Source organism: Numida meleagris, chromosome 5 (assembly GCF_002078875.1).
Source record: "Numida meleagris isolate 19003 breed g44 Domestic line chromosome 5, NumMel1.0, whole genome shotgun sequence".
NCBI classification, from domain to species: domain Eukaryota; kingdom Metazoa; phylum Chordata; class Aves; order Galliformes; family Numididae; genus Numida; species Numida meleagris.
The window spans coordinates 49,120,456-49,141,872 of record NC_034413.1 but is presented as its reverse complement, the minus strand read 5'-3'; the positions used below and the strand labels follow the sequence as shown (position 1 = coordinate 49,141,872).

At 36.8% G+C, this 21,417-nt stretch overlaps 1 protein-coding gene across 1 annotated transcript in view; it reads right to left on the bottom strand.

Annotated features, from left to right (window-relative positions):
* LOC110400102 (titin-like) overlaps window positions 1-21,417 on the bottom strand; it is a 243,014-nt gene that overhangs the window by 216,841 nt on the left and 4,756 nt on the right. The window contains exons 3-32 of the mRNA XM_021399719.1: window positions 21,130-21,417; window positions 20,301-20,389; window positions 19,966-20,210; window positions 18,086-18,371; window positions 17,708-17,857; window positions 17,119-17,238; window positions 15,988-16,113; window positions 15,038-15,175; window positions 14,451-14,570; window positions 12,898-13,167; window positions 12,659-12,784; window positions 11,349-11,627; window positions 11,032-11,097; window positions 10,088-10,346; window positions 9,688-9,748; window positions 9,362-9,574; window positions 8,532-8,674; window positions 7,800-8,005; window positions 7,421-7,651; window positions 6,632-6,876; window positions 5,610-5,833; window positions 5,329-5,493; window positions 5,057-5,225; window positions 2,969-4,659; window positions 2,590-2,871; window positions 2,051-2,317; window positions 1,658-1,930; window positions 1,291-1,554; window positions 930-1,190; window positions 119-379 (exon numbers count right to left, since the gene is read on the bottom strand). Coding sequence (XP_021255394.1) covers window positions 119-379; window positions 930-1,190; window positions 1,291-1,554; window positions 1,658-1,930; window positions 2,051-2,317; window positions 2,590-2,871; window positions 2,969-4,659; window positions 5,057-5,225; window positions 5,329-5,493; window positions 5,610-5,833; window positions 6,632-6,876; window positions 7,421-7,651; window positions 7,800-8,005; window positions 8,532-8,674; window positions 9,362-9,574; window positions 9,688-9,748; window positions 10,088-10,346; window positions 11,032-11,097; window positions 11,349-11,627; window positions 12,659-12,784; window positions 12,898-13,167; window positions 14,451-14,570; window positions 15,038-15,175; window positions 15,988-16,113; window positions 17,119-17,238; window positions 17,708-17,857; window positions 18,086-18,371; window positions 19,966-20,210; window positions 20,301-20,389; window positions 21,130-21,417 — 7,518 coding nt within the window. The remainder of the gene's footprint in view (window positions 1-118; window positions 380-929; window positions 1,191-1,290; window positions 1,555-1,657; window positions 1,931-2,050; window positions 2,318-2,589; window positions 2,872-2,968; window positions 4,660-5,056; window positions 5,226-5,328; window positions 5,494-5,609; window positions 5,834-6,631; window positions 6,877-7,420; window positions 7,652-7,799; window positions 8,006-8,531; window positions 8,675-9,361; window positions 9,575-9,687; window positions 9,749-10,087; window positions 10,347-11,031; window positions 11,098-11,348; window positions 11,628-12,658; window positions 12,785-12,897; window positions 13,168-14,450; window positions 14,571-15,037; window positions 15,176-15,987; window positions 16,114-17,118; window positions 17,239-17,707; window positions 17,858-18,085; window positions 18,372-19,965; window positions 20,211-20,300; window positions 20,390-21,129) is intronic.

Genomic DNA, 21,417 nt, shown 5'->3' with positions numbered 1-21,417 from the left:
GTGAAGCAAAATACCCTTGTATCTTAGAGCACAATCCAAGACATAGTGAGTGATGTTGGACTGAGCTTTAAAGGCATGAGCCATTTATATTTAAAAATATAAAACCCAGAAAACTGACCTTCGACATGCAGTTTAGCAGATGTCTTTGAGCTTGCTATTTCATAGCTATATTCACCCATATCATCCATCTTTGTGGCAGGGATATTAAGTCTCCTCTTTACACCATCAGTTTCAGCACGATACTGATCTGTCATAGGTAATGGTTTGCCATTTTTTAGCCACTGGCCCTCCGATTCAGGATTTGCCACCTCACATTCAAAAACAGCTCTCTGGGACTCAGCTACAGTCAGGTCAGAGAGAGGCTTTGAAATGGCACCTCCTGTTGGAAAGCAAAAGCACACGGTTTTTTTGCTGTCATGCATCTGTTCAATTTGTCCCGTATGAAAGTGCAAGCATATGAAAATCAGGTGGTAGACAGAATTGTTTGCCTCGATTTTCCACAGTCATAGTCATTCTGAGCTCTGTGAATAGTCAAGAATAGAATGTGATCCGAACATCATAAAAAATGTTTTTCTATCCTAGTAATTCTAATTTATTATTTTTATTATCAGCAGAGGCACACCAAACATTTAAGAAAAAAAAATCCTTCTTTCTTACAATAATTATGTTAAAATCATGCTATAATATTCCCTTTTGTGACTATAATTTAGCAAAACATATAAACACTTCCTTAAAAGCTCTGTTGAATTCAATTTGCAAAGATCACAAAAGATAAAGGGAAGAACAGTGAGAACATAAAATAAAAGATATATTAAAGCCAAAGAAAGTGCAGAAACACCACACAGCTGCTACACTTACACAGAACAGTACTTTGAGCATTATTTTTAACTCACAGTGAATTAAAAGTCTTGGACTTTAAGCCTACTCACCTGCCACTATCAGTTTTCCGGATGTTTTCTTCTCTCCAGCATAAAATACATATTCTCCTTCATCATCTTTCATCATTTTCACCACTGTCAATTTATATATTTTGCCACGAGCTTCAATTTTGTATTTAGGACCAGCCTTGATCTCTTGTCCTTTGAAATGCCAAATTACATCAATCCCTGAATGGGAGAGCTCAACCTCAAAAGATACATTCTGCGTTTCAGTGCAGGTGATGTCATGAAGACCTCTGATAATCTCAATTTCTGTTAAAAAAAATAACATGTAACCAATACATTTGTTTCTTCCATTGTTTTATAATGAAAAATTATTTCAAAATAAATTTCCACTGTAAACAAAGCCTACCTTCAACTGTGACATTGCAACTTGTTTCAACTTTGCCAACCATTAACTTGTAATGTCCTCCATCTGATGCATGGGTTCTGGTAAGCACTAGCCTCTGTTTAGTGCCTTTACACACAGCTTGTACACGTTCATCAGGCTTTATCTGATGATCATTTAGGTACCATTTGGAGGAAGTTACATCTGGTGCTGAAACTTTGCATTCAAGGATAGCTTTTGTTCCTTCAACTACATGAACATCTTTTAGAGGAACTATTATTTCCACACCTGCAAAGTTACAAAAATAATCATGAAAAAAGCTATACCTTTAAAAAGTAATCATAACGGACCCAAAATCAAACATGACTTCAAATTCATGGTAATGACTTACTGTACACAGTGACTTGTCCAGTGGTTGATAGTTCAAGACCAGGAATGCTAAAAGAGTAAGTTCCACTGTCTTCTTTTGTTGCATCTTCTATCAACAACATGTGTGACTGTTTATCCAACACAATATGAATACGATCACTCGATTGAATTTCGTGACCATCTTTCATCCAGACACCTTCCACATTTTCTAGAGAGACTTTAACTTCAAGTTGTACAATATCACCCTCACAGACTTTTTGATCAGTAAGTCCTTGAAGAATAGTCATGGGACGAGCTATGGAATGAAATGAAATTAATTAATCCTCGTAATGGAATACTGAATAGTAAGACAGTCTGGTATATAAGAACTCATAGTAAAGGACATCTATCACATACAGATGATATAAATGCTTACGCTTCATCTTTAGTTTGCAGTGAGTCCTTTTCCCATCAACAACAAAGCTATACTCTCCTTGATCATCTTTATTAACATCTTTAATAGTGAGGATCCGGCGACCACGACGGGATGCAATCACGTATTTATGATTAGAACTGAGTTCAACATCACCGTGATACCATTTTCCCTCAGTGTCTTCCGGAGAAACCTCACACTCAAGTTCACCTGTGAAAGATTCTGGGACTTCAGCATCCTCAAGTTCTTTAATAAACTCAACCACAGCACCTACAAGTAAAAATAATTATGTTTGTGAATGAGTTTGATTAGATACCTGTGATGTTTCTTATGAAATTGAACCTAAGGAAATACATATATATGCACACATTGCAACCATTGTACATAAATGTATCTCCAAACTTTCATATTGGATTCAAAAAATATGAAAGCGGTTTGAACATTTCCTAGTGCATCAGACATTAGTCTAAATTGTTTTATTTCTTCCTGAAGTAGATTTCACTTTAAAAGTACTGTATAGTTCTAAGCTGTGTGCTTCTTACCTTCAACAATAAGCTTTGCAGTAGTTTTTACAGATTCGTCTTCTACCAGTGCACAGCTGTAGTCATCAGCATCAGACATTTCTACTGCTAGGACAGAAAGAAAATGAGCCTTTCTGTCTGAGTGCATCCTGTATTTTTCTCCAGAATGAATCTCAATTCCATCCTTAAACCATTTCACTTTGATGAAGGGTTCTGATGTCTCACATTCAAATGTTGCCATGGAGTCCCTCTCTTTAGCAACAATATCTTGTAAGTTCTGGACGAAGCTAATTAGCTGCTTAGCTGCAAAACAATATGTAATTAATCAATTGCGCACTTGTCATATAGACAATAATCACTATGATAGACAGCAGGATAAAAGTAAGAGCTTTAAAATTACCTTGTACTAACAGGAAAGCATGGCTGGAAGTTTCACCAGCTATATTGACTGCTTTCACCATGATGCTGGCAGAATCATCAGAAGTCACATCTCTGATGACCAGTTCACAAACATTATCTTCAGGCCAGTACCAGTATATACGATCAGTCCTTTCAATCTGCACACCATTTCTGAACCACTGGCACTCAGGGTCTGGTTTCCCCACCACTCTCACACGGAAGTGGGCATCTGTGCCTTGGGCTACAGTCTGGCTTTGAATTCGTTCAAATATCTTGGGAGCCTCCATGCTTGGACTAAGTTCGACCTTCTCTGGTTTGAACGTTGGAATGGTGATTTTGCCTTCAGGAGGAAGGGCTTTCTTCTCTTCCTCTGGGATCTCTTTGGTCCAGTGAAGAAGTTCTTCTTTTGTCTTTTTTAACATCTCCTCATATGATTCATCCTTTTTGCGAGACTTAAGTTCCACAGCAGTGATGGCTTCATAATAGCCCTCTTCTGTCCTTCGCTTGAATTTACTGCGCAGCTCTTCAGATTCCTCTGAAAGTTTCTCATGAGTGATTCTTTCAGCTCTTTTAAGTTTCACCACCTCTTTGGTTGTTGCCTCTGCAGGCTTGTCTATCTTCTGTACCTCAAAGAGAAGTTTTCCAGGCTCTGTCACTACAGGTTCATGCCTGGGTTCAGGAGCCCGACGAAGAACTGATCTGAAGTCTTCCCTCTGCTGGATCTCAAGTTTCACCTTATGTTCAATAAAGCCTTCTGGATTCTCTGCAGTAACTTTCACTTCTCCTGTGTCATATGATTTGCAGTCCACAATATCCAGGTAGTGGATCCCATCATAACGGAGTCTAAACCTTTTGCTCTTACGAATGAGCTGACTGTTAAGGTACCAGTTGACTTTGGGTAGTGGATAGCCAGTGACACGGCAGCGGAATCGTGCTGTTTCACCTTCCAAAACTCTTGCAGGTTCAGGAACCAAAACAAGCTCTGGCTTTTGTTTCTCCTTTTGATCTATCGCAACTGCAGGAAGAGCACCTTCATGTGCCATTCTTTCTAACTCTTCAATTCGCTGCATTCCTCTTCTGCCTTCTGGCAACTGAGATTCTTCCACAAGGCTTTTCTCATCCTTCACAATCAGGGTAGCAGATGTATGGTCTGTACCATATTTGTTAGTTGCCCTGCAAGTGATCACACCACTATCTCTGGAATAGGCTACTCCATAGTCCAGGCTACAGTACCCAAACTCATTGATCATGCGGAGTCTGTTAGCTGCTTCCAATGGTTTGCCATCATGCAACCATTCCACCACCATAGTTGGGTCACCAATTGGTGTAAGCCTGCACTCAAAATGTGCTGGTCCAAATTGCTTGAGCCTTAACGATGTAAGCTTCTTCTTAAAAAACGGTTTCTGTTGCTTCTCTTTGTCATAAAGATCCCCCTCCTCCCATTGCTCTTGACCATAACGCAAATGGAGAGGCTCTAACTCTGGTGCTGCAATCTCCTTGGCTTTGTAAGTCCCTTTTGGAATGATTAATCTCCTTTCTGGTTCCGGTTCAGCATGTTCAACTTCAACATTCACCTTGCACCGAGTAGTGTCCCGCCCAGCTTTATTGATGGCAGTAGCTGTATACCATGCAGCATCTTGCCTGGCAGCAGATTCAATTTTAAGGGCAGCGGCCCCTTTTGTTCCTTCAATCCTGAAATATTAAAATAGGTTTTGAAAAACTTTCTTCACTTCTCCAAAATAAGGTCAAAGCCTCCAAAAGCAATTCACTGAAGGAATTAGACGCATTATTTACATTTATTCATATTTGAATGCAGTACATAAGAATCAAATAGACACAGATAATAAAATGCAGTCTTGAATCCAGTGGCAGTTTTGCTTGCAGAAGACTGCAAAACTGGATACTGAGAAAGGGTTCCCTAAGTCTCTGTTGTAAACTGGCTTTGCATAATACAAACTATACTACTACACAACCCAGAAAACATTGAGAGAATCCTACAAAACATTTTCTGTCTCTGAGCTGTGCTGCAATGCAAAAGCTTTATTATTAAAGGCAAAATCAACAAACAAAAAACTCCACAACTGCTTACTTTATTCTGGGATATTTATGAGGTACAATGATGTCACTATTCTTCAGCCATACGATATCAGGATTAGGATTGCCAGTTGCTTTCACAGCCATGTGCAGTCTAGAGCCCTCTTTTACACTAACATTCTTCAGCCTTTCCACAAAACGTGGTCTGACTAGGTCTTCCTTAGCTGAAATAGCACAGGAAAGTTATTACAAGAAGAAAGGACATAACCACGATTTTTAATAGGAAACATTATCCAGATTCCTAATAACAGCATGCACAATAGATACCTTCTACAGCCAGTGTCACTGATACAGAAGCTTTGCCTGCCCTATTCTGAGCAATTACAGCCCATTCACCAGAGTCCTCAGGCATAGCAGGAACAATGATCAATGACTGGGTGCCATCTTCTTTAATCACTATTTTATGGGTGTAATCATTAACAACTTGTTGACCTGCAGATACAAATGAACAAAAAACACTGCACTCAAACTGTGTCCCAAGAAGAAATTAAATGCTCGTAAGATTATTTTTTTAAGATTATTCTTTTATGTAAATAAGAACTGTGTACCATTATGGAACCAATATGTCTCTGGCATAGGTCTGCCAACAACTTTCAAGTCAAATCTTGCTGTCTGCCCCTGTGAACATTTGACTGATGTAGGTTTCAGCACAAAAACTGGCTTATATAGTCTCTCTAGTTGTCCTTCATCAGTTTCATCTAATCTGCGTGCAGGAGAACGAGAAGGAGAGCTGCGGGCAGGAGAACGAGAAGGAGAGCGTGGAGAAATAGACCTGGAAGGAAAAGAAATGTGTATGATGATGTCATATAGCAGTGTGCTGACATGATAAACAAAGTTCAAATTTTGTTGTTAGCATAATAAAGAGTTTTATCAGTTTCTTTATGTGAGAAATTGTGTGGTCAATCTTCTTTATTTTTGAAGTAATTTGTATAGCTAAATAATATAAGCATATTCCACACTCTGATAAATTTATTTTTTTCAGATACTGTAAAGTCACAAATGTTACCTGTGTATTTTTGTGCATGTGTGTGCATATGTATACTGTAGATGCCCCAACCCTGGAGGTGTTCAAGGCCAAATTGGATGGGGCCCTGGGCAGCCTGATCTAGTGGTTGGCAATCCTGCCCACAGCAGGGGGATTGGAGCTCAATGATCTTTAAAGTCCCTTCCAACCCAAGCCATTCTGTGATGAATGAATGGATGAACACACAGCTATTTCAAGCATAGAACTTAAGAGTTGCATGCAAGACTAGAATTCCAAATACAGCTATTATTTTTCTCAAAACATAAGCACTTTAAGAAAGATATATGGTTGCTGAGGTTGTAAATCTAACACTGTGGCTGGATATATATGTGAAAGATGGTACTTTTGAGAGCTGTAGTGCTTATTAAGAAGGCAAATCAGAGAAAAGATTGGCACGTAAATCAGTATGAGCAATGAGAACAATATTTAGAACTTCTCTAGAGGCATGCAAGCTCCAATAACCTAAACTGTTTACCCTCTGTGTAATGAGTGTATGGACAGTTTTTACTGCAGAAATTGAAGTAACATATACTACTGTATATGTACCTGTATCGTCTCATAACTTCTGGTCCTGGCATGTAACCTGGAGTTGCAGTGGGTGCAACTGGTTCAACGTAGAGCTTCGCTGAGCAAATGGCATTTCCTTTCATGTTACTTGCAAAGACAGTATAAATTCCTTCATCTTCAGGTAAAACAACAGGCAAACGCAGACTGGCACTACCATCTTGCAGAACTTCCATGTGGTAGCGCTCTCCATGTCTTATGCGCTTACCATCTTTGTACCATGCAATCTGCAAGCAAAAAAACCAGGAATGCTAAGTCTCTAAAGAGAGACAAACATCCAGGAATAGACTGTACATAACAACAAACTACAGCCTTCTGTTTTTCAGCTGATGCATTGTAACAGCCCATGTAGAAGCGTTACATATTCTTATTTCAAGGAAAAATACTAGGCTAAAGTAACATGTTTTCACAGAAGCCCGAAAAATAAGTTTGGGTATGCTAGAAGTAGAAATAAAACCCATTATGATGGAGAGCAAAGTGATTTGTTAACTGTGCTCAATATCTGTGTGTGTACTAACTCAGACACTCAGAAGCAAGATCTACTTCATGGTTAAGCCTAATCTACCATTGACATGACTGACCAGCTTAATACCACTGCATTAAGTGACAAAAGAAAAAGATCAGCTTGATATCATCAGATTGCACTTCTATTGAGATTTGTTGTTTTCTGTGTAGAATAAGAATTTATAATACTGAGATTTTAACGGAGTTTTCAAGTAGAAAAAAGGAAGTTTTTTGTAAATAGATAAAAGTCATGCAGGTTTAGGGTACCTTTGGCAACGGGTATCCAGTTGTCTTGCAATGGAAAGTAACACCAGTGCCTTCAAAGGTTCTGTAATTCTTTAATCTTAAATCAAATCCTGCTTCAATTGCCTCAGATTCAGAAATATCAACCATCATCTCCTCTCCATCTTCCTCGAGGAGTTCATCTAAGGTGGTCTTGATAATTCTGAGTTCAATTTCCTTGATAAGTCTTTCTTCAAAAGAAGAAATGTGGAATTCCTATACAGAAAAGCAAGAGCATTAGTTGTGTGTGTCAAATAATGTTATTAATTATTTAATTAATAACTTATTTAAGTGACTTGCACTGGTAAAATTAAAAAAAGATTTTAAACAGCTTGTCAGTACACAAAATAAGCAGTAGACATACCTCATCTTCCACAAAAGTTCTGACCATCACTGTATCTTTTGCCATTTTCTTCCTAATTAAGGCTTGTTCTTTTTCGTATTCTTTATCAAAGTCACCATATGAAATAGGTGGGGCTACCTCAGCCACTTTAGGTTCCTGGACATATGCAGTCATTTGAGTTTGGTACATCATTTCTTGCTGGGATTTTATGTAGGCCTCATAATCAGCTAGGAATTAAAAATACGTTAACTTTGATAAGTGCTTATGGTTTTCACTGGATTGAAATAGAAAACAAGGACAAACTTATTTTACTGTGGTTTTTTTTTGGATTGTTTGTTTTGTTTTGACTGAAGCAGAGATTGTCTGCCTAGCCAATAAAATGCTAGCAGTAATAAAATTTAAAGACTAATGCCTTCAGATGAGCTTTTAAACAGGTAAAAGTTTTATTTTGCAAGTGTGCTAGTTCTCAAAGTGGAAGCACTTTTAGTGACTGTATTTACTTTCTTCCCAACAGCTCTGCGTCTCACAACCTCTTTTGCATTTTATAAAGACAACTGAAAGCAATCTAAGCTATCTTCTTTTCCTTTAATAGATCAACCTATTATTTGTTTAAACATTGCCCATATAACCCTGTTATATATTTAAATTGTGCAGCACAATTTAAAGTGCTTTTCTCTTTATAAAATTAATTTTAAAAAATATTTTCCATATTACAATATGGAAAATAATATTACATATATTATTACAATATACCTTCTTCGAGTAAGGAGACCGTTGCAGAAGCTTCTCCAAATTTGTTACGAATGACAATAGTGTATTCTCCGGCATCGTCAGCAAAGGTCATTGAAATTTCAAGTTTGCATTCCCCCGTTTCTCGTTTATAACTTACTTTGTATCTATAGAAAACATAGAAGTATAAGCAGAATTTTTTTGTGACTTTGCTTTCAATAGTGATTCTGATCAGTTGTACAACTAACTTATACATGAAAAAAAATAACAAACAACTTTTGCAGGTAATTTTAACTGAGCAAATCTGCCAAAAAGCATAAGAAAGTAACAATACTGAAGCTAGATCACAAGCCTATTTTCTTTCTCATATGAATCAGAAAAATGGGATGCAAAGAACAGAACAGAAATATCAGAGATCTACTTCTTAGGCACAGCAAAATACTATATGCTGTGTGCATATTGTTTATTCTAGTATGGATCATTATATGGGTTGATATATTTCAATGCTATAAATGTATATTTTTTCTCAACTGGAAAGTGTGTTGCTTTCTAGAGACAACATTTGTGTAGACAGAACGCAAACACTACAGAGACAATACGAAACAAATTTAAAATGTCTTCCTGATTTGTTTTTAAAATTGCATAGCATTTCTCATCTTCTGAATACTCATATTTTAAATCTCAGCAGACCTAGCATCACACAACAATATATGATCCTAAGATTTTTACACAAGTGAATGAAGCTATATGAATGAAAGAAATTGGCTGCACATCAATAAGGAATCAAAATTATGTTATTGCCAATCACACATTCTTTAAAATTATGTTTAAATAGTTTTTGCACATTAAATTACCTGTAGCCAGTCGTAAGAGGAACTCCACCTTTTTTCCAGTAGACATGTGGCTTCGGGTTGCCCCCTACTTGGCACTCAAAAATAATGCTCCCACCTTCAATTAGTTTGTGTACTACAGGTTTTCTTATGAAGAATGGAGGTATGGGTTCTCCCGATACTTCCTCTGCTGCAGCAGAGACATCTTCCATTACAACATCCTTAGTCTCCACATAGCTGAAAGAAGATTACAGCGCAGGTTAAGTGATCAGATGTCCGAAGCTGTCATAAACAGAGTGCAAGAAACTAAGGGCCACCACAGGAGCGGTCTGTTTAGGGAGTGACTTTACCTTTTCTCTTCTGTAACAACCTTCTCAGAAATGGTTTCTCTAGTCTCAGTTTCTTCTGAAACTGCAAGGCAAATAAGATATAGTGGATTTGAGAATACTTTTGAGTAGTGCTTTGTTCGCTTATCAACAGTGCTTAAGCAATGAGTTTAGCAAACACAAAGTGAGAGGTTAAGTAGCATTTCTCAGAGGACCAGGTACTTGCACTGAGGGAGCTGTCAGCTCATAACGGGACCTTTTTTTTTTTTTTTTAATATATTCTTGCAGTCCTGATTTCAAACAGCTCTGGAGTGCAATTCCAGGAACATGTTCTACTTGGCAACTGACAAAATGTCAAAGTTACATTATAAGTAACATGCAGTTAACAAAATGATAATCTTACTTCAGTGATAGGTATACTTACCCTTCACATGCAAGTGGCAAGATGTGCTGACACTCCCAGCCTTATTGGTAGCAGTGCAGGTAAATCTTCCACTGTCTTCTGCAAAGGCTTCACGAATCACAAGGCGAGCAAGTCCTGCTTTGAAAGTGATCTGGAAGTCCATTGAGCTCTCAATCTTGTAGTCTTCCCTGTACCAGGTCACAGTAGGCTGAGGGTGACCAGAGATATGGCACTCCAGAGTGACAGACTCACCTTCAGTCACAGTCTTATTTTTGAGACCCTGTATGACAAAAAAAAAAAAAAAGGAAAGAAAAATCACTGTCAGTATATATTTTCACTACTAAACAGATATTTTAGATTGCACATTAGGAAAAACTTCTTAGAAAGACTGATAAGGCATTGGAACAGGCTGCCAAGGGAGGTGGAGTCACTGTCCCTGAAGTTCAAAAAAAGGGTAGATGTGGCACTTGGGAATGTGGGTTAGTGGGCATGATGCTGATGGGTTGACAGTTAGACTACATGATCTTAGTGGTCTTTTCCAGCCTTAGTGATTGTATGATCCTATGATTTAAATAACGAAAACCTCTTGGAATTGAAAATCTAATGACTTTCTCAAAACAGCGTCTTGTTCAACAGTGTATCCACAAAAAAAAAGAGGCATTTTCCAAAGGAGGTATTTGAAACTGGATGTGGGATCTCTGAAAATTAAAAAGATAACGTAGTATGATGTTTACGTAGATCAAGGAGAGTAATTTTTTCAGAGAAAAATGTGAAATGACTCTATGTGAAATGACTGTGAACCCTCATCTTCACAACAGACATTCAGAACAGTTTGTATACAGGATAAAGGGTATAATTACATAAAGCCAAATTTTCATCATCAAGATTTCAAAGATAAAAAAAATCTGAATACAAAATTCATGAAAATACTGTATAACTAGCTTATCTACATAAGAATTACTTACCCAGACTAAGGTGGGTGGAGTAACAGGTATTTCTGCAGGCACAGGAACTCTGGCAGTTTCTGTCACCTAGAATGTTCAAAAGCATAATTAATAAACATCTCACAGAGCAAAGGAAGGAAATAGCAGAATTAAGTAAGGAGAAATCTTTGTTTGCCATAGGTAAATATTAGACCCTTAGAAGAATTTGTGCAAAGCAGCAAAGAGATAAAAGTCAGGCAAATACTGTAGAAGTGAAAAACTGGAAGGAGGAGATAATAACCAAGTACATTTTAAGGTGAAAGTCAGTCAGAGTGGCTGAGATTTGCTTAATGACATACTTTTGCTTCTTTCTCTTTCCGCAACACCAGGTGATCTTCACGCACCGCTTCACCTTTAATGCTTACATCCATCTCTTTTTTTGTCTCAACATCATAATGAGTTTTATAGGTCTCAGCGGCCTCTGTGAAGGGAAATTGTGGAGGAGCTGACTCTGGTTTTATCTTGACTTCATGCGGCTTTAGCTGAGGTGGTTTCACAGGCTTGGTGATCTTTTGCGCAGCAGAAGCAGCAGATAACTCCTTTTCCAGAGTAGCCATGGCAGACCCTGCTATTGAAACCTACGGAAAAGAAGAGAAATGGTTACAGCTCTGTAGTTCTCCTGTTTTCAGAGAAGACATAGTATACTTCTTGAGCAGACTTCATATGCACCGCTTTCTCCCTATTTTGTTGACACCGCAAAGGCTACATATACAAAAATGACTTCTAGATTTGGATTGCCATAGTAGAATACTAGAGATACAAAATCCTTTTATTAGTTTTTACTTTAGAACTTTAACAATAAGAAGATCATAAGTGAAGCTTGTGAAATGTCCTCTCAGTTTACTCACTTCATGCATTAGCTTTCTTAATAGACATTGCAATAAACTATACCACTAATTATTTAAATGTCAGTCATTAAAATACCTGAAGGCTTTTCAAGATCTTATTGCAGGTGTAATAAATTTGCATTCACATACATGCAAAAATCTATAAAGATAAATATTTCAGGTAAGTTTATATGTTTAATTACACTTGAGGAAAAAACTTCTCACTTTTACAGCCCAGATGAAAACTGTGACTGAGAATATTAATTGTGAATTTTAAGATTATTTGAAAGAATCAGAACAATGGAAGAAATAACACTAAAAATGGATAGTATCATACTACACAGCCCAGATTTCAAAAGTTAGCTTTGTATGGAGCAATCTGCAAGGAAGAAAGGAGGATGGCTATTAATGTGCAAGTGAAGTGATGCAAGTAATAAGCTTTATAAAGGATACTCCTGTTCTTTAAAAAATGTAGGTTGTATGAAAAGTGTTTATGATTACACTGTCTGAGAAAGTATTGAAGCTGCATCCTTAAATAGATTCTAATCTTGTTTAAATAAGTAATAAGTACAGATCACATTTAGCAGGCGACGTGTCTGTTCACAGCATTACTATTTATTAGTCAAACAAGATGGTGAAAACAAGTTTAGAGAACATAAAACCTTTCTTCTGGAGAAAGCACCATACTGGACTGGAAGAAAGAGCAAAGTGGTGTGGGTGACCTACCGGTTATTAGAAGTGAACATGTTGTTCTCCTTACATACACTGTTTTCACTTCTTACCTCATATGTATGATCTGGTTTAGGAACAGCAATTTTGGAGACAGTGAAGTGAGGACTTGCTGTGCGAGGTCGTGGGTGTTCTATATGGATTGTTTTCTCAATCTTGGCTTCTGTTTCTCTTTTAATCTACATGAAGCAATGAAAAGGTTGTTGAGAATGTGATGCTGTTCTCTAAACTGAAAAAAGATTTCATCAAGATGTAGTTTTTGGAAAATAATTGAATGGAAACTGAGTCTAACCTCTGTTGATACATGAACTTCCTTCTTTTCAGCAGCTGGAATATGTTTCTCAGGAGGAACGTAGACCGTTTTAACTTCCTTAGTGGCAACATGGCGTTCTGCTTGTGCCTCATGGTCTTTTACAGCATGCTCTTTATAGCCATATTCCAAAGTTTTCTGCTTGACATAAGCTTCATCTACTTGCTCTGTCTCCCATGGTGATCTAACACGTGCCTGATCAACGGCTGCAACAACTGTAGCTACAGCTTCAGCCCTTTTTCCAGCTTCAATCTACAGATAATACAGGCAGAATTTATACAAATACTCATCACTGTACTAAAGGCTTCCTTATCTGGCAAAGGCTTATAAACATACTGCTCAGTAAAGTATACTGAAGATAAAGAGATGGTGCATTCCACACATAAATAAGCAAAAGTAATAAAAAAACTTCAAATGTGTTCACTCATAAATACCCTTCAGAGTCAGCAGATTCAAATATAGACACATTTTTCCAAGATTTATCTACACATATTCAGACTATAACTATGCTTGAATGCTTTATACATGTCATTATTTCTATGCAAGTCCACTTTTAATACATTATAGACACATTTATGACTACTTGTCTGTGAGTAAAACAGCTATATAAATATACACAATTTTAAAGTCAGTCTGCTCATCAACTCCATGTAAAATCTAAATGCTACTAAAATGTGTGGAATGTGTCTGCCATCTGACACAAATGTATTTACTAAGGAATATATCCATAGAAAAAGATTACCATAAGCATATCTGTAAATTCTGACACTAATCTGTTTTAAATGGTTTTACTAAAGAAGGAAAACTAAGCTTAATTTTTATCTCCTTGCACTCTGACTCCTTTGAGTCAGATTTGAATGTTACAGTCTTTAAATTATATTTTGTAACAGCATTGTATAAATGTACATTGCTGTTTCTAACAAAGCAAATTGATTTTAAGTGAAGATTTTTGGCATTTCTCACCTGCAGTATAGCAGTTCCTGGCTAGACTACACTAGAAAAGCTTTTCTACTGTGGTAATCCTACTGGAACAAAGCAGCATCAACAAGTGTCTGGTTGCCAGAAATAACAAACTGGATAGAACTGTACTGGTGTTAAAGTTTGTGTTGTATGAAGAACAGTACAATCCAATGCTTTACTTAAAGGTGTTGTTCTTTCTGATAACCAAAAAAATTGCAAGGACCCAGATTGTAGAAAAGAAGACCGCAGAGTCAGAACTTTCATTGAATTTTAAACAATTTGATCATGTAAACACTTCTAGAAAGTCATTGTTAGAGAGTAAACTTTCACAGAGATACCTGATAATAGTCTGAAAAGTGGCACTTCCTGTCAGGGTGGGACGTAAGTCTTGGTATCACTAGAAACTTAACCAATCACACTGAATCTATTACTTGACAGTCATTCCACTTAATAGGCATAATATCAGGAAATCATTTGAATGCATTCTATTGTACTCAAGTAGCTTTTAAAAGGTGAGGTTTGCAGAGGAGATAAGTTGTAACAGTGCATTACACATCTGCAACAGCTATATTCACCTGATCATAAGCTAGATGCATTTGTTCTTGCTTGGCTGTAACTTCTTCTCTAGTTCTGGACACTGTGACTGGTGCAATTATTTTCGGAACTACAGTAGTTTTCTTAGCTTCCTTTTTAATCTAATTGTTATAGCAGAAATAAAAGTTTCAGTTATATATGACCTTGAAAAATATTTGAACAATGGGAAAATGTTTTGGATGGGAACATGGAAGGAGAATTAAAGGGTTACATCCTTGTGCACTGCAGACAGCTCTGTATTCAATGAACACTGGTCAGTATTGTTACACCTTAATGCCTATTTCAGTAAAAGTAATATTTTTTAAAAAGTTAAAGTGCACTTCAGGAGTCAGACAGTCCATTCCAAAAGTCAGTCCAAAATTATGGGCATCTCATTAATGAAAACAATTAGGAAAGAAAGACGGTAGAATAATAGTCCAATTAATGAGAGTTCTAAAGGTTTGTAAGTGAAATCAATCTTAGAAAAAATTGAGCTGGCAACGTACAGTTAGTATTTACTCAGGGAAACAAAAGGCTTGCAAAGACTAGAGGATAACAAGACAAATATGGCCATTACAGTGCCATTCACCTTTTCATGGCTTATGCTCACATGTTCTTGTTTGGTAGCAATTCCTTCTTTACTTTTCGATATTAAGACTGGTGCTTTAGGTTTATCAGTGGTAATTACTACCTTTGGTACAGAAGGTTTCACATCTTCCTTTCTTATCTAGTTTTATGGTGAAAAAAATAATAGTAATCAATTAAGCCTGTCACCAAAATTACACAATTTTTCAGGAAAGTGGGTCAAGATTTCAGGTTATATATCAGTAAGAGAAAAACACCACCTCTGAAATGAGATAACTCCTTTGTACAGATCAAGTTGTAGCCTATCTTATATGCTAGCTGAACCAAGTCCATTCAAAGTCATTAACAGATTGCATTAATCTATGTGTGAATTAAAGAATCTTTCCGCTTCTGAGTTAATTGAAATATATCATTGCTGTTTTGTAGAGAGTTTGTTTAAAAATGAGAATTATTGATTTAATTTACTTTCATCAGTTGATGGAATTATTCCTTGGTTACTTCAATGAAAAAATGTGATCTATCAGATGCATTCAGTCTTCATGTAAATATGAGCTTCATTAAATCACGCTCCACATATAAATATTATTGTATGCTGATGATTAACCTTTACAATTTATCTTTGTAAATCTACCTTCAGATGAAGAGCAAAGGTAGTAAATCATCAAATTAAATTCTGAGTATCTTGTCAATAAGAGTTATAATACTTATAGAAACCATAAGAAAGGAGGCTATGCTATTCCCTTGTAGACAGATCCACTATGAATTCAGTAGATCTAGACCTCTAATGTTGGACTTATATCAGGAATAAGTTGCTTTATAAAATTTTGATTTTGCAATCTCATCGTCATAAAAAAAGCAAAGGGAAAAAGCAGAGGATATCTGATGAAGAATGAAGTGTTTATAAGGTTATTCGATTATAAAAACGAGTTCAACATCTATATCAGATTTACTCACCTTTTCATGAGAAACATGCACTTGCTCATGTCGGGCTGATATTTCTTCTCTAGCTGTTGATATTCTTTCTTGTTCTTTGGCAATTATTACTGTGGGTACTGGAGTTTTCTCTGGTTCTTTTCTTACCTGGATGTTTACAAATAAGGAAGTTTAAATTATGTTTTGTTCAAAATATAAGGTACGTGATTTTCTGTAAATTTTGGAAAGAGGATACAAACAAAATGGATGAAAAATGTCAAAATCTGATTTTCAAAATTGTCTAGACTGGAAACTAACAACATAAACAGCCTTTCTATAAAATCTATGTATACATTTAGCATTAAAATAAAACACTGAAAAAAACGCTTGTTTTGCAGCTGGAAGCAGTAATAAAAGAAACTGGGTCTGAGAAAAACTGTTCTGCATCATAACCAGTTTGGAAAACTGAAGGATACTAAAGCCAGGTTTTAGGTAAGTTTCATTTTGCCAGGAAGTTCTGATGCAACATGCACACAAGCATGTGATTTTCTGTTCAGATTTCCGTTTCTCAGTACTCTAGGTTACAGCTTCTTTCTTGCACATTCCAGCATATAAATATGTAAATGTAACATTTATCTACAAAAGCTGGTCTTCCATTAAATCAAATTAATCTTACAAAACATACTAAAATAACCTGAAACCCAATCACCTCCTGGTATTTTCAAAATTGATTTCAATGCAGAATGAGTTTTGACCTGCTTGTTCTGACCCACGGTGCTGCTAACAAACAAAGCAGGCTACAAATGGCAAGCTTAGAAATAAAATCAGAAGAAAAAAACAAAATCTAAGAGGTATTTCTTACGTCACTTCTAAAATCATTAAGAACACTATCTAAAAGTAAACCAGCATAGGACATGTAAATAACAGGGTTTTTCTAGGTTAAATTTTCAGAAGTTTAATTCTTAAGTGTTAACTGTGGAAATGAAATTAAAAAAGGAATGACATCACCAAGGAGGGGTAAGAGAATGACAGCAGTGTAAACCGGAAGAGTGAACAGATATCAAAGGAGTTTTTCTGGATGTTGTTTGTACTTTTCATAGGTTGTCCATCTTACATTTGATTTTTTAAAAAACAAGGTAGGATATGAAAATTACGGGTAACATCTGTATTCACCTTTTCATGAGAGATGTGCCTTTGTTCTTGTGAAGTAACAAATCCTTCTCTAGTTCTTGATATTACTGTTTGTTTTGTAGCTTTATCACTGGTAACTACTACCGTTGCCTCCTTTCTCATCTGATTTTTATAGTAACAGACAAACAAAAAACCAAAGCCTTAAAATTCAGTTTAACAAATGGATCATGAAAAGAGAAGAAGGGAAAATAAGAAAGGAATGCAAATGAAGGGAAAACAGTTTGGGAGAATTATTTTATTCCTAGTGGGGAAAGTATAAATGAGATATTAGAGGAAAAAGTTTGTCAGTGTAAGTTAGAAAATAACTGACAAGGGAGAATAGAGGAACACTTTCATAGAAGGCATTCTTAAACTTAGAAAAAGTTTAAGAATAATTAGTTCAATCCTACTATGAAGAGAAGTGATGGAATAAGTAATCCACAGCATTCCTTTAAAGTGAAGATGTTCTGTATGAGTTATGCATGCTTTTGTGGTGAACAGTTTGTTAATTGCTCACATTAAATCATGCCTTGCTTGCATGTTGGATGAAGAGATAAGGGGGAATTACAGAATATCAGTGCTCTACTTCTACCTGCTCCTGAACAGGCTGAACATGGACTGCAGTCATTGCTGTCCTTTTAGCAGCTTGCTCTACACTTGGAGCTGGCTCTCTCACCATGGCTTGATCCACAGCAGCAACAACCGTAGCAACAGCTGCTGTTTTTTCACTGTCCCTTCTCACCTATATTAGTCACATCAAAAAACATTTTTTTCATATTGTGCATACACAGAGAAGAAGCACAAAACAAGTACACAGACAGAATGTTGCAGTCTGGCATTTAAACATTCACAGCAGAACTCTCTCAACTGCAGTTACACGCAACTCTTTACTACATTTAGCTAATCTATTCAGCAGTAGTGCATCCACAGACAGAGCAAAACCAATATTCTTTCCAAAAATAGACTTTACCTCTTTAGCACCAGCTGCAACCTCACCAGCGGCGGCACCACTAATGGTAACTTGTTCTTGGAGCCCGTATCTCCCTTCCCATCTCTCTTCAGTTCTTATTTCAGTAGCACTTGTAGATACTCTGGTTTCCTTCATCTGGGCTTCAGTGGTTGCAGAATATCCTTCCTGCCTCCAAGGAGGAAGGACTTCAGCCCCAGGTGTCACTATCTGTGCTTTACGGATCGGTGATGGAGATTTCACTGGTCTAATAGGAGAGGTGGAGATTCTTCCAGCAGGAGAAACAGACCTAATGAAAATATACAGTATTCATGTAGTGTCATAGCTACTATATAAACAACATTGGCCTGAACTTGGATTCACTCCCCCTTTAAAAGAACTACAAAGCCCTGAAGATACATTTTAAAAGGTTTTTTAGGTGTTCTGTTTGAAAGTTACATTTGTCTGTCTTAGTATATACCTTACATGTTTATTTGTGTTTTGTTTGTTTTCATACTCATCTGTGTAACACTAACATTTCAGTAGTTTAGATTCCTAAATTAAAATAAAGGTAAATGTAAAAGTGCATTTCACACAAGTACATACATTTAAATATAAAAATATATAATTAGTCTCCAATTCCTCTGTCTTCATTCTCCTAAAAATAATGATATAAAAGACACTTTTCAAAATGCTTTGATAGGCTAATTTACATTTTTTCGGTGAGGAATTATTTTATGTTGTATTTCTCAGATAAAGTTCATAAATGCTGCACCATTTCAGCCATAGGTGGCAGCAGCATCACATTAACTTTAAGATTTATTTTTTTGATGTAATGCAGCCCTAAAATTGGCTTGACTAGCATGGGAGAATGGGACTCATAGTTCCATGTACACTCTAGATGGCACTATTGAGTTACTCTTTCACCTTGATACTGCTCATTACTGTCAATTCATTTCTGCCTATGCTTGCGAGTTAATGTCAGTGGGGCAAAATTCATCAGCACATCTAGTATTGCCCATTTAGTTGAGGCTTTGCTGAGCTCGGACATATTGCTTCCCTAATGCTGGTGCTTCAGGATGCTGGAACTGCAGGACTTACAAAACAATTACCTCTTTACCTATCTCTCAGCATGAACCTACCAGGGTCTCCCAGACCACAGGCCCTGCTCTTCAAATTACTCACTTTCCCTCTCAAAATCCTTTACACACCAGAGCTAAATTTCGTTTTTCATAACGACTTGTACCCCACCTACATTCCAAACATTTTTTCTGCAGTCATTACAAGCACATACATAGAACATGGGTGGTGACACATCAGCACAGGCTGCCCAGAGAAGTTGTGGAAAAACCATTCCTGGAGGCACTCAAGGCCAGGTTGGATGGGCCCTGGGCAGCCTGATCCGATGGTTAGCAACCCTGCCCACAGCAGGGGGTTGAACTGGGTGAGCCGTAAGGTCTCTTCCTACCCAAACCATTCTGTGATTCTATGACTAACCTGTGTTCATCATGTTCACATATTCTTCCATTCTGTTTGCCACTCATCAAAGTCATTTCTCTACTTGTATAAAATAATCATCAAGAGGCAATTGCTCTTTTATATTCTTCTGTTTTATCATGAACCTGGAGCTTTGAGTGCTATTTCAATTGTATATAAAACAATCAAATGGGATTTATTGTGTAAAGGATTTTCTTCCATATGGGATAGAAAATTTACAGAAGAGAGGCACACACTTCTTCTGTAGCAGTGCCAAATATAGTACATTAAATTTCACAGTCAGAATAAATTCACAGTACCAAGTCAGTGCATTCTTCCATTCTATACTGTGGTCTCACTCTGCAGTATTAATGCTGTAAATGGAAGTGATTAAGAGTGATATTGTTTGAAAGATTAATGATGTTTACCTTACTGGCGAGGGTGTTGGTGCTCTGACATGTCTTACAGGTGATGGTGATTGTCTTACAGGTGATGGTGACTGCTGTCGTGCCATTTGAGCTTTTGCAGTAATTACTGGTGGAGTTGGTGATTTTGATGTTGGTCTAGGAGGCATTCGTGGAGGTGCTTTGTGTGGGAGCTGTTGAGTTGTTGCACCTTCTATGACCATTTCAACACTTGTAAGTGATCTGGCATCAAAGTGGGTTTCAATCTTCTGCAATGAAACCAAGAAAACAAGTCTGAGATACTGTACACGTAATCATCCACACTGAAGTCTTACATTGGTTGTTTTTGAAAAACATACCTTTTCAATTCTGGCTTGTCTTGTTTGTGAAATCTGAGCAGTCGAAACAATTGTTTTTGTCTTTTTAGCAGGAACGGCTTCTTCTTCACCTTTTGAAAGAGAAAATATATTGAGGAAAATATGCCAACAAACATACAGTTGCAGAAATAAATGAGTAGTCTCTATATACAAATGTTTATAAACAATAGAGAAAGAGTAAAGCAGCCAAATGTTTTTTTTCCTGCAACATCTGTAAACAGATAATTGTGAAAACACTTGAAATAAGATTTACCTTTCTGCACTACTATGTCATTATAAATAAATAAATAAATAAATACAAAAGCATTTATTTTCGAATGGAGAATAAGTCCTGATCCCCCAGTGACTACACATACAATCCAGAAGTCTGACAGAGGTGAAATCCATGAGAAACTTCTTTGGGTAGAATGATTCACTGCTACAGTTCTTGGCTAAGTACAGTCTTCATTCTTACTAAGCTAACTTACAAGACCACATACAGTTACATAGTCCAATATATATATCTTTTCAAAGTCAGCTTACAAATATAACCTTAAGAAAAACACTGAACAAAATAAGAACAACTGAAACTATTCCACACTTGCTTCTGTCTACTGTATCCCCAGTTTAAAGAAGACTCATGGTGAATCAAGGGTCTTTTTAAATTTTCAGACAAACACTTTCGGCAAATTTCACCGGAGAGAATGCTTTTTCACAAAAAGTTAATAACTCTTAAGAGTTAAATACCACTGATATAACTTTGATGTAGTGGTATATATTGTATCATTACAACAATGTATACTCTTATACCTTTTAAGTCTAGCCCCCTTACCTTGAATCAGCAATTCTGCTGTTGAAGTAGCACGTCCCACATTATTTGTAGCATTTACTGAATAAGTACCGGAGTCTTCAGGATATGCTTCTGCAATTATTAGGCTGTAAAGGTCTCCTTCTTGTAAAATTTGAAAATCGGGGGAGCTTTGGATTTCAACTCCATCCCGATAAAACTTCACCACAGGTGTAGGGATTCCAGTCACTCTCACATCAAGTCGAACTTGACTTCCCTGCCTTGCAGTCATGCTCTGTAGTCGTTGTGAAAAGTTTGGTGGTGCGGTTCCAG